The 12925-nt window shown below is 40.0% G+C and overlaps 1 protein-coding gene across 1 annotated transcript in view; it reads right to left on the bottom strand.

The window, feature by feature from the left end:
* PDE4D (phosphodiesterase 4D) overlaps positions 1 to 12925 on the bottom strand; it is a 658904-nt gene that overhangs the window by 104376 nt on the left and 541603 nt on the right. The window contains exons 5-7 of the mRNA XM_026865784.1: positions 11915 to 11951; positions 6881 to 6954; positions 5619 to 5668 (exon numbers count right to left, since the gene is read on the bottom strand). Of these exons, the coding sequence (XP_026721585.1) occupies positions 5619 to 5668; positions 6881 to 6954; positions 11915 to 11951 (161 nt within the window). The remainder of the gene's footprint in view (positions 1 to 5618; positions 5669 to 6880; positions 6955 to 11914; positions 11952 to 12925) is intronic.

Below are 12925 nucleotides of genomic sequence, written 5' to 3'. Positions count from 1 at the left end.
AGTAGAGGGCGATGAGGTCTCCCCTCAGCCTCCTCTTCTCCAGACTAAACACCCCCAGTTCCCTCAGCCGCTCCCCATACGACCTGTGCTCCAGACCCTGCACCAGCTTCGTTGCCCTTCTCTGGACACGCTCGAGTCATTCAATGTCCTTTTTGTAGTGAGGGGCCCAAAACTGAACACAGGAATCGAGGGGCAGCCTCACCAGTGCTGAGTACAGGGGTCAGATCCCTTCCCTGTCCCTGCTGGCCACGCTAGTGCTGACACAAGCCAGGATGCCATTGGCCTTCTTGGCCCCCTGGGCACACTGCTGGCTCCTGTTCAGCCGGCTGTCAATCAACACCCCCAGGTCCCTCTCTGACTGGCAGCTCTCCAGCCACTGCTCCCCAAGCCTGTAGCGCTGCTGGGGGTTGTTGTGGCCCAAGGGCAGCCCCCGGCATTTGCCCTTAGTGAAACTCCCCCAGTTGGCCTCAGCCCATGGCTCCAGCCTGTCCAGGTCTCTGCAGAGCCTCCCCACCCTCGAGCAGATCAACACTCCCACCCAACTTAGTGTCAACTGCAAACTTCTGCTGCTCCCTCTCCTGGAATCTCTAAGAATAGAGAACTCTATTATTTCATGATCGCCGTGCTCTAGTCGGCCTCCAACCACCACATCATCCACCAGTCCTTCTCTGTTCATAAAGAGCAGGTCCACCAGGGCACCTTCTCTGGTCTGTTCACTCACCAGCTGTGTCAGGAACTTGTCTCCCACACATTCCAGGAATCTCTGAGACTGGTCCTGGTCTGCTTTGTTGTATTTCCACCAGACACATGGGAAGCTAAAGTCTCCCATGAGAACAATGGCAAGCGATCATGAGATTTCTCCTAAGTACCTATAGAATATTTCATCCACCCCTCTGTCATGGTCAGGTGGCCTACAGTAGACTCCTACTACAACATCTGCCCTGTTGGCCTTGCCCCTGATTCTAACGCAAAGACACTCCACCCTGTCTTCACTACACTTGTACTCAAAGCAATCATAACAGTCCCAAACATACAGCGCCACCCCACTGCCTGTCCTTCCTCGTCTATCACTCCTAAAGAGATTGTAGCCATCAATTGGCACACTCCAGTCATGGGACACATCCCACCATCTTTCTGAAATAGCCACAACATCACAATTTTCCTGTTTTGTCATGGCTACAAGCTCCTCCTGTTTGTTACCCATGCTGTGTGCACTGTATACCTGCACTTCAGATGGGCTGATGTTTTGCCCCCTTCCCCCTTCAAGTCTAGTTGAAAGCTCTCTCAATGAGCCCAGCTACCTCCTGCCCCAAGATCCTTTTTCCTCTATGGGACAGGTGGATCCCATCTGATGCCAAAAAGTCTGGCGTCCTGTATTCCAACCCATGACTGAAAAATCCAGAGCCCTGAGGGTAACACCAGTCTTGGAGCCACAAGTTCATCTGTTGAGTTCTCTTGTATTCTTCTTCATCCATCCCCACAACTGAAGAGATGGAGGAGAATATAATTTGTTCCCCCAGCCTCTTATCCAGTTTCCCCAAGGCCCTGAAATCTGTCTTCATTGATTTAGGACTTCTCCTGGTAATATCATTGCTACCTACGTGAAATCCAAGAGAAGGTAGTAGGCCTTGGGTCTCACTGGAGTGGGGAGTTTTGACATGAGGTCCCTCACCCAGGTCCCAGGGAGGCAGCAGACTTCCCTATGAAGTGGGTCTAGTCTGCATATGGGGCCTTCGACACCCCTCAGAATGGAGTCACCCACTACAATGACTCTTCTGGGGTTCTTTCTAGTATTGGATTTAATACATGGTCTAGGGTGACCCAGTCTTGGTGGACTGTTCATCTTCCACCTTTTTTGACTCATTTTCTTTGTCCTTCTCTGCTTCATTCATAAGTTCCAGGGCCACAAATCTGTTGTGAAGTGGCACCATGGAAGGTGAGAGAGGTCAGGAGGGGATTTTCCTACCTCCCTGAGCAGGGATCTGTTTCCAATCTCCCCCATCTCTCAGGTCCCCTCCTTCTGCCTGGTATCAAGAGGATGAGGGATCGCCTGCCTCGTTTGGAGCCTCCATTTGCTCCTGTTGCTTCATGGGTGCCAAGGTGTTACTCCACCAATCAATTTCCTTTTGTACTCCTAATACTTCTTAATCTTTCAACCTTATCTCTGAGTTCTGGCACCAGGCTGAGCAGGTCACCCAGCTGATGGCAGCGCACACAGGTGCTATTGCTGCTGCCCTCCGGCAGGACGGACAGGCTCAGGTACTCCCTGCAGCCCGGGACCTGGCCCACGGCATGTTTGTGTGGCAGCTCCATCTGGGTCACCATGTTCTTTCTGGTGGTGGTATTGATTCGAAGGGAGACCATGGTGCAGTCTACTCATGGAGGACGATAAGATGAAACTAACCCAGATAAGTTCTAGACCCAGATGGACTGTGCCATGACTTGCCCACAAGAACTGCTGTGCCAGAGCCTTCTGCCACGCTGTGCCCTGTTTGCCTGCCCTGTTCCTACGCTCCCTGGGGGCTGCTTTTGTCTGTGAGGGGTGTGGGGTGCTGTCACTCTGGTCTCCACCCACCCTGAGTCCACACTGCCCTTGTTCCCAGCTCACTCTTCCCACTTTGGGAGGAGGTGACTCGAGACTGTCCCCCTTCCCTGGGCTTCTGTTTTCTCGTCTTGTTGTTTTGCCGTGAGTTTTTGATGCTTTCAGAAGGGTCCCCTGCCACTATCCTACTCTTTGGAGCCCCTGTCCTTAGCAACTGTCTGTACATTCAATTCCTGTGTTGCTTTACTTCTCAGTTCCACAATTTCTTACTTTCATGCCAATGCATCTTCTCCCAGGGTGAATTCTTAAAATAGTAAATGGGATAATTTTGCTCTTGCTATCTTAATCACTCGGATTTACCAAATCCCTTTTTCTCTGTCATTTTCCCCGTATCTTCTGCAGTACTTCTGCTTTTTGTGATTGTCCTTTTCCTCAGCTGGAGTCTTCTCAAAGACACTTCTTCCAGGAAGATTAGCAAACTAAACTTTCATTTTTAAGTGTCTATTTCTGGTTTGGCATTGACATAGTTTAGTGACACTGTGTCTTCCAGTCACCTAGTTTGTTACACTGGTGATTGGTTCTCACTGAGATTGCTAGCTGAGCCATCTGGATGATGTGATGGAGCTCTACCTGTCTGGTGTATTGTTCTGGATACTCCATGACATGACCTCAGAGAACAGCATGACCAGGAGGATTTCTCAGCAGGAAAGATCTGCACAAGCTACATTTCAAACATTCCCAGATGAATTCTAAAAGCTTAGTAACATCTGAAAGGGTTTTAAATCTTTTCCTGAGGAACAGTAATGTATCTTCCTTCTTGGCATAGTGCTGTGGTGCAACATGTTTTACTAGGATTTTATATGTCCCAAGAAAGCACCTATGCATAGTTCTGTGCCTATGCCATGAAATCTGCTGCTATGGAAATAATAATAATAATAATAAAAAAAGTCTATGACTAAGAATGGGCAAAGCCATTCAGGCAAAACAGTATCTAGCCTCAATCTCCATTCAACAGTCAAAAGTAATTGTAACCATTTTCATGCTTTACAGTGGCTTAATACCTTTCCTGTATCATTAAAGTCTTTTAGCCCCTTACATCCAATGAACACAGACTCTAGCTCACCCAGTTCAATGCATAATTTGGGCACAGCAATTCCAGCAGTATGTCTGAGAAATCAGATTAAACTAAATTAGATTAAATTATCCTTACTGTTCTTTGCCTTCTCTTGCTTCCTTTAAATTCCTTTGCACAGAAGCATTTTCTAGATTAATTGCAACACTGACTGCACCACCTTCCTTCTAAACATTAAAACTTCAAATTATTTATTGCTTCCGACATGTAGACTGCAGTCTGAGGGTTAACTGAATGGAAACCTTCAGATCAGGGGTAATTTAAAAAGAGTAACAGCATCTTCCAGCAGAGTGTGTCTTGGTTCTGAGCAGCTATTCCTGATGGAGGAAAGAAGCTGATCTCAGGCAAGCAACTGTGGGAGAACAGGTAAGGTAGGCTTGCTGTGTGTTCACATGCATGTGTATCTTCTCTTCTGGATATCACATTTTCTTTTACTGTCAGGGATTTTACTGTATTATAGACGCTTTCTAAAGTTAGTCCCTTGGAACCAAAGAAAGAGCCCCATTTTCCAGTATCTCTATCTCCAGTTAAGATAAGAGGCTTTAGATGACTGAATTGTATGAGACAAATCCCACTATTAAAAATAGGTGTAAAATCTATCAATAACTGTCTCATGGAGAGTAATGTGAAACCAATGCCCAAAATTACTTCTTAAAGGAATACATTAAAAAAGGATTATGATTATAATTGATCTAAGCATTTATCTGTCTCCCCTTCCTATTTATTTAATTAACATGGATTTAAGTATGATTGCTGAACATACTTAACTAAGGATGCTTTTATCTTTATAGAATAGATATAAATATTTAACCCTCTGTTCCCTGATGAGCCCTACACACAAATGCTCAGATTACATAAAAGTTTCCTAGGAGAATGAGATTATATAGAACTGTCAAGACTGGGTCTTTTAGAGGTAATGTGGATACTGTGCAAGGCTAGGTGAAAAAACTAACAATGTTGACATATTCCAGTCTAAAGACAGAAACAATTGAACAAGACAAAACTGCTCTTCTCCTCAAAATATCTGAAGTACCATTTCTTTGAGTTACAAATCTATTATACAATCAAAAAGACAAGAGCTATTTTGAAAAATCTGGAATCATTAAGTTTTTGGCTTAACTTATAAACTTCCTGTTTAGTAAGTGTCTGTATACTTTCCTGAAAAGGAAAAGCAGATACTCTTTCAGTCTGACAACTCACCATAGAGAATGTACCTACCTGGAAAATAACACAGTACAAAAACATGGATTAATGTGATGTAAAAAATACAAGATCAAATAAAGTGTGTTCCCATAAAGATGTCCAAGACCAAGTTGTCACAGCAATAACCAAAAGTACTGCAGGGTAAATTTTTCAGAAGTGTCATGTAACTTACAATGCCAGTCTTGTTTTCAAGTTAATGTTTCTTTAGAATTCATAGTGTCTTTTACAAAGGAATTATTTTTCTCTGATGCACATACAATTATTATTGAGAAAGATTTTACCGTCCTAAATCAGAAAAGTCAGTTTTGAAAATTTTTCCTCATTGCTTAAGGGCTTGTAATGCAAAGACTTTGCCTTGGTATAGCTATAGAACTCCATGTCCCAAATGAAAGATTGATGTATTCCTCATACCAATTCTTTCTACTACATGTCGTTGCAAAAAAGTTACTAATGAAGTTAATCATGACAACGTCACACACTAGCATCTAAGGAAAAAAAAATGTGAAGAAATTAAAACCAGAATAAGACAGAAATCAGAATGCTAACATGATACAACACCAAAATTCACCAATTTCAGTCATCACACGAATCAAAGCTTCTTTAAGAAAAGAGATATAAGGATAGCAAACAATATAAGGTTATTAATGCAGTTTTCAATGAGAATTTTTTATAAATAAATATTAAATTTAGAAACCCATGATGATTTCACAGAGGAATTTTAGTCATATTAACTCTTTTTACCTGTTATAGTTGCTTTGTTAATAGATGGTTGGTTACACATTGGTGATCGTCTGTTCAAAAGAAAAGGAAAAAAGTATAAGCCCGATAAACTCACAGATGACTGAATCCTTGAAAAATGTAACACAAAATATATTTCCTTGGGAAATTATTTGAGAATGGAATATGTTGGCATTGCCAAAGAAAAAGTTTGTTTAGAACAGATATTTCTTTCTAGTGTAGAAGGGAATTCACAACTGGCCCTGAAAACTCACTGCAGATTCCAAGATAGGCATATTTTAGGAATCTACTAGTTCATTAAAAACCTGCCTATTCATACCTAGCTTGAAGTTTGATTTGTATACATAGTTATCATTACTCTAACATACTCTAACATTGCTCTAATGTGCACTTCCCACATTCTCTCACTTGAAATACTTTTTTAAAAAAAGTATTTTTCACTCTATTATTTTGTATACACATTCCACACATTATTGTGAGTATACCTTTCACAATAATCTCAGTGGACTGCTGTGCCCACTGAAGAAAGCTAGAAGTTGCTGGATTGACAGAGCTGTGTTGGGATTTGTGGATGACTGCAAACAAGGGCCACGTAAGGTCTGCATATTCCAACCAAAGGGGCTAGAAATATCTTTTAGTGGCACTGTATATGCAACAGTAGGCAGCTGTCTTTGGAATGCTAATTATTTCTAAGTTCGAGAGACACACATTTTGGGTGAGGGAAATGACTCCACTGCAGAATTTGCCAGTGTAACTAACGTTAATGCTACCTATGACACTGTAACACAACTGAAGCAAGATTATAAAATGTCTCATTTATAATCATGAACTACTGTGGATAAGTGGCGTGTCATTATCTTGGATGAGTTAGACAGAGTTCTAGGTTCAGATCATGTGAGTAGTTCACAATGAGTGTAGCTGTCTTCTCACTTTGGTTCATTTGGAAGACTCAGACTCTGCCTGAATAATCATCATTGAATGATCTTTGACATATGACTAATCTATTGAAAAATCATATAAATTACACAAAACCACTCCAAGTTTATGCAAGGACAGCAATGCAAGAGCAAGCAGTAGTCAAGGGGGCTGTTGTCTCAGCTATCAAGTATAGCATCTTCAGGGGATTAATAAACTCATTACTCATCCCCATATTTTATGCAGGTTTGTTGGCACAGACTGAAATCTGTAACATCTAATTGTTATTCTTAGTTCACATTTAAAAAGTATCATTGCAAAAAGTTCAGTGGCTAAAAATTAACACTCACTTGCTGGGTGCCCGATCTTGTAAATTGGTTAATGCAGCAAAGTTATTCCGTACAGTACGCAGGCTGGCCAGCACCTGGAACAGACAAAATGGTTTCAGTCTAAATTTCTGCACAGGTGAGACTGTTTATCTCCATTCCACTGTGCTGAAAGAAAAAGTAAAGGACATTGCAAAACAATTGTAAAAGGTTTCCAGGGTTGGTTTGTTTGAAGCCTTTGACCATTATTTAACAATAATGTGTCTGTAATACAAGGGCAAAAGTTTTTTGTTTTTTTGTTTTCCTCATAAACAACTCATTATTTGTTTAAAGGCAGACTTACTTGAAGAGGAGGAACGTTTTTCACAGAATACTACTTAGTTCTTTAAAATGACTGTAAAAGCATTTAAGTTTGGAAAATAATAGCCTATTCAAGTTTCATACTTCATGCATGAGAAATGATTACAGAATCTTCTATTTGCAGTTGACCCCACAAACCTCAAAGGACAAAGGGAAAGAGATTGTCTAGACTGCCAGGAAAGATAAAAGTGGGTCCTCTAAGGGGTGCAGTTAACTTAGGGACTGAGTGCAGAAGGTCAGAGTAAGAGGAAGGTATCACCTAAGCAGGTGGGAAATGTCTGCAGGTTCTTACAAGATTTGCACATTGGGAAAGACAACATAAATGAACTGCTTCCTTTCTGGACTTAATTTCATGCAAGACAGCAGTTAGCGGAGGCAGTAGAGGTGTGTTTTCTTATAAGTGAAATAGGCACTCCTGAAGGCAGCTGGATAAATACAACAAATACTGTACCATGTAAGGATAATAAGATACACCTCTCCAACTAGGGGGAGGCAGTTCAGCTATGTCAGAGAGAAACCATGAGGTTTTTTGAACCAGACTAGGAATGGGAGAAAGCAGCAACACATCACTGGTGTATCTTTGCAGGAGTTGCCCATGGTTGTTTCTCAGCCCAGATTGGGCTGGTTCCCTATTGAACCTGTAAATGGGAATTTACAATAAATAATTTACAATAAAGGTGGGAATGGGAATTTGGGTTCTAGAGGTCTGAGTTGCAGAGGAAACAGCCCTCTCTTCATAGTCCCTTAAGTTTATACATGAGGGTAGGAAGCAGGTAGGAGGCTGGAGAGAAAAGGAGGATTTAGTGAAAGCTTGTAACAGAAAATATTCAGGAGATAATAATGACCTGGAGTGTTCAAGCTATTGCAGATAATTCCTAAACAAGTTAAGATTATAAAAATAATAATAATTAAAAAAAATTGTTGCCTTATTAGATGAGATTAATTTAATTAGGTTTTAATTTCCAAAGATCATGAGGCAAACGCACGTATTTTGCATTCAGCATGGAATAAAAATAATTATATATGACATCAAATTTGCATGCCCAGGGTACAGTGAAACTAACAAATATTGTATTTAGATGTTGGATATACACAGATGGAAAATAGGCATGAACTGAGCAGAAGGGGAAAGAAGATCTTGGCATTCAGAAGTTAAAAAATGTATACATAAAGAAAAACTGCATAAGTATGAAAATATTGTAAAAGGAAACGAAGTGTTAAAGATGAAAGGAGAAGGAAAGCACAAACTGAAAAATGTTAGTTAAGGCAACATTTTAGTGACTGCAGCCCATTTGCAGTCCAATCTGGTCAATCTTCCTGGGTTTGGGTTCACTTTATGTGTGCCAGGATGCTGAGGCAGCTTCTATGTGCTAGCATTATCAGAGAAAAATACACAGAGCTGTCTCAGGCCATGAAAAAATGGTTGGTTTTCCTGGCTGCAAGTTCCTACTCAGTAAGCCCTGCTGGACTTAAACTGGACATATAGTCAGGTGCACTGAGAACTGGGAGCATGTATGAAGGTAGCTAAGTGACTCCTCGGTGAGTGATCTCAGGTACATCATGCTTATTTTCTCTGGCTCTGCTGGACTGCTACTAATGACTCTGTACCTGCTGTATGAGGCTGAGTTTCAGAAAGTCTAGTAGGCTAGACATGATGCCACGTGAAAACATGAACCTCGCTGAGGTACGTGTTGCATCTGAAATAACTTGACATTTAGCACCAGGGGTGCTGGGGAAAGAAGTGTGCAAGTTGTGAGGTTGTTCAGGACCAGTTACGAGGGGAGGCTGATGAGTCTTGCTGGACCCACAATCAGGTCCCTGATGAACTGTGACGGAGTCTCTCTACTGTGCTCACCACTATACACATTGATCAGATTCTTCCACTATCTGAAATAGTATGAATCCCCCCTTTTTCAGAAAGCAGACTTGAGTGGTTTGTATGATGTCCTTTATTTGTTCATCTGGGAGGTGACATAACTGTTTTATAGGTCCAGGAGTGAAATGTCTAGTACCTGACAAGCATCACAGCTGCTTTAGCATACATGCACGTATTTCAACAGTTTCTGCAAGTGCAAGGCATCCCCACGTACATAGAAATGAGTGTAAAAGTGACAACAAAAACTCTGGCCATTGGCTACACTGGAGCTAAACAACTTGATTTATTGTATAAAGCTATTAATATTTATAAATCTATTATAATTACATAAAATAGTATTTCAGTTTTTCATTATAATTTGGTTTAAGTGACAGTTTCTCTGTCCACAGAGGTTCCACTTGTGCTTAGGGTTTCTAGAGTAAGATTTAAGAGATAAACCAGTCACCTGCAAACCTCTTCAGGTTTAATTGCTAAGTAAAGAATATTATTTTCAAAATCATGTTACATACGAACAGTTGCAAGTTAATTACAAAATTTTTTTTTTTAATTATAGAAACCCTACAGAGTTTGTTGTTACATTTCAAATTATTTTATTTTGAAAAGTGTAATTCTAAGAAAAATTACAGCAATTGCTTTGTATTATAGGGAAGTGCAACTAACAATATACTTATGATATATTTTTTAATTTTTGCTTACAAAATTCCATTCTGGTAAAAACAGTAAATTATTTTGTCTTGGGGACAGATTCTATGTGGGGGACACAGCATGCCACCCTGCCCCCAGTTAACAAATGCAGCCACACTACCATGGTGATGTGCTGAATAGAAACTGAAGTGCCGAAATTGGAACTATTACTACCAGGTGGCTCATGATGAGATAAACAAACCTCCTGATCAACTGAAGAATATACAAATGGTTTGAAATAACTGGAACGTGTTCCACATGCCATGATCTACTGCCACTAGGAAGCCCCGAATGGACTAAAACAGTGCTTTTGTTGTTTGCAACAGAAAAAATGCATCTACATGATGAAATATTGCTGTAGGAAGATATTAAAAGGGCAGTCTGTATGATGCACAGACAATGTGCTGGATCATTGGATCTAATTTCTGAAGTCCTGAGTGAGGTCCTAATACTGGTAACATAACTCAGAGGCACCGGCCTTGTGCATAGTTGCAGATACAGTCTGTGAGGAGGCTACACTGGGAGATGGGATTTTGCATATTCTAATCATTTTTAGATAAGGGCTACATTTTTCCTAAGAGTCTAATCAAATGTCACTTCTCCTCTATTAGGCACACTCGCTCCACTGCATCTCAATTCCCCCTGTGTCAGGGAATGTGATATGTGAAAACTCACCATGTGAGTGCTCTTTCTTCTGTTCAATGCAGATGAAAACAGGTTGATTTAACAGGGTTTGCACTGAAATACTAAAAGCTCTCAAATAATCAATTACAGCACCTTGATGCAAGTAGCAATAACATTCAACTGCTCCTCCTTTAATTGCTGAAGCACATTGATCAGCAACAACAAGAACCCAAAACTGCCCTTTAAACAAATAGGGTGTTTTGAACCAGGAAAAAAAAAATAAAAATCTGTAAATGGGGTGTAATATTTGCTGGTTTTCCAGGCATACTGAATTGACTTATATCTGTGGCATAATTTGTAATAAAAATTCAGATGTCAGTGAACATGAACTCAGCTATAGTAAATATTATTGGATTGCCTGACCACCATACAATTTCTATTTCTACTGCGCTCAAGAGTTAGGGTTTTTTATTTTTCCCGAGGAACTAAAACCAGAAGTGGTTTTACTGTTTTTTTTTTTCCTTTGTTTTTTTTAGTAATTTCTACTCTCCCATTATTGTTGAAGTATATTTAGCATTCGAGAGATCTTAAAGTATTCTTAGAAAAAGCCCTGGCTTAATTTTTTCTCTGCTAAGAAAAGATGATGGTATTCTTCATACTAAGGACTTGATGAGGGAGTCTTACAAACACCGTATCCTTTTACAATATAATTTAAAGTATCATAACTTATTAAATTAATAATAATTGTTTTAACAGCTTATTAGACCAAAGCAACCTGCATATTCATACTGAAGTTGGACACCTTATTTTTATTTTAGACTGCTGTGTGACACAGTCTTTCTCTTTCCATTTACCTTTATTCACATATGACTGCCAGATTTTTTTTTTTCCTCCTGTACTTGCACCAAATTAACTTTCATTCCTATCTATTACAGGGTAAAACCTATCATCCTGAGTTTAAGGTGTATCAATGTTAACTCTTCATACATGGTAAGTCAGTTCTACTGCTAAAAATTGTGGAGTTTCTAAATTGTGGAGATCTAAATGATATAGAATTTTGAACTGGTATTTTATAAAACAGAAACTGGATGGAAAAAAACAAACAAATAGGGATGCTTATATAAAGGAATGTCAGTATTCTGGGTAAAACTCACCTCATATCTAAAAATTACCCTGTACTGAATGAATCAAAGATGTTCAAAAAGAGAAATAGTAATTGTAAAAAGCAGGAGAGTAACAGCACAGATTTGTCTTTATCTTTATCATGACTGTCTGCTATGATATTTGAAGAGATCAGTCAAAGGTGTTTATCGTGCTGTTGCACTTCAACTTTTCAGATAATAAAAAAGCATTGAGGTATAGATAACAAGAGTGAGAAGTTTATGATTTTCTGTTCAAACAGTTTTTTCCTATTTCAAGCAAATATATCTTATAAATGACGGAAAACAGATGGTTTGGACATTTAGCCTTTAAATTGCAAGACTGTGTAAGAAATATGGCAAAATTGTGCCTACCTGAGCAAATGGTGTCACAATCAAGTCATCTCCATGTCTGAAAAAATGAGCAGAGTTGTAAGTTAGGTATTAGTGAAAACTTATCACACTGCTTCAACAGAAAGAAAATCAGGTTTTACGATGCACTATAGTTAATTCCAGTTTTATTCTGCAGTTACTCACTACTGCAGCTCTACACATTCTTTGAAAAGTAAGTATCAATTTAATTATTGCCCAACTGCCTGGCATGTCTATGGGATGGCTAATGAACCAGCTGGTTTCTGCTCTGCCAGTTGGGCAGGTGACTGACTGCCCAGACCGACCTGCGAAGATTTCATCCCAAAGGACGGAGGTGAAAATACCAAAAGCAACCCCATTAAGGGTTACTAGCAGGTTTGTGAGCACTGGATGGACGAGTAACTGCAGATGGCTGGGCACCACATCCCAGAACCTAGTAAAACTTTCAAACTGACACACTTCTGTAGCTATAGGGTGTGTGACTGAGTGTGTGATGTTGCTGTGGCAACCTCACCCACACCATGGGGTGATGTATGGGCAAGGTGCTAGTATGACACACTCTAGGGGAGAAAGGGAAAGACGGCTTCCTTTGCTCTGGTACCAAAATCTGCTACTGGAAGCCATGTCCAAAAAATACAGTCTTGTAAATGCAAGTAGGCTGAAGGGCTGTTGAGCTTAAGAGTAACATCTGTAGCACTTAGGATATGGAGTCAGACCCCTCCAGAGGACCACTGGGGACAGGGGGAGTTTTCAGTTATCATATATGGCATATGGCAGCAATCAAGATGAAAACAAATTTTCCTGACATAAATCCAGTATGACTCTGTTTTTAATTCTCCTGTATTTGCCTACAGTGAATTTTTTGAGTTGCAAGTTGCAGGTTTCAGCAGGAATTTTCATTGCTTTTGTGCTACTCTAATGTTATTTAAGGTTTAGCATATATATTTAAGGTTTAGCAGAGATAGATATATATATATATATATATATATATATACTCATATATATGAGTTACAA

The sequence above is a fragment of the Athene cunicularia genome (assembly GCF_003259725.1).
Source record: "Athene cunicularia isolate RWA chromosome Z unlocalized genomic scaffold, athCun1 chrZ_part1, whole genome shotgun sequence".
NCBI classification, from domain to species: domain Eukaryota; kingdom Metazoa; phylum Chordata; class Aves; order Strigiformes; family Strigidae; genus Athene; species Athene cunicularia.
Note: the sequence above shows the minus strand (reverse complement) of the source record. Positions and strands in the feature narration are given on the sequence as shown.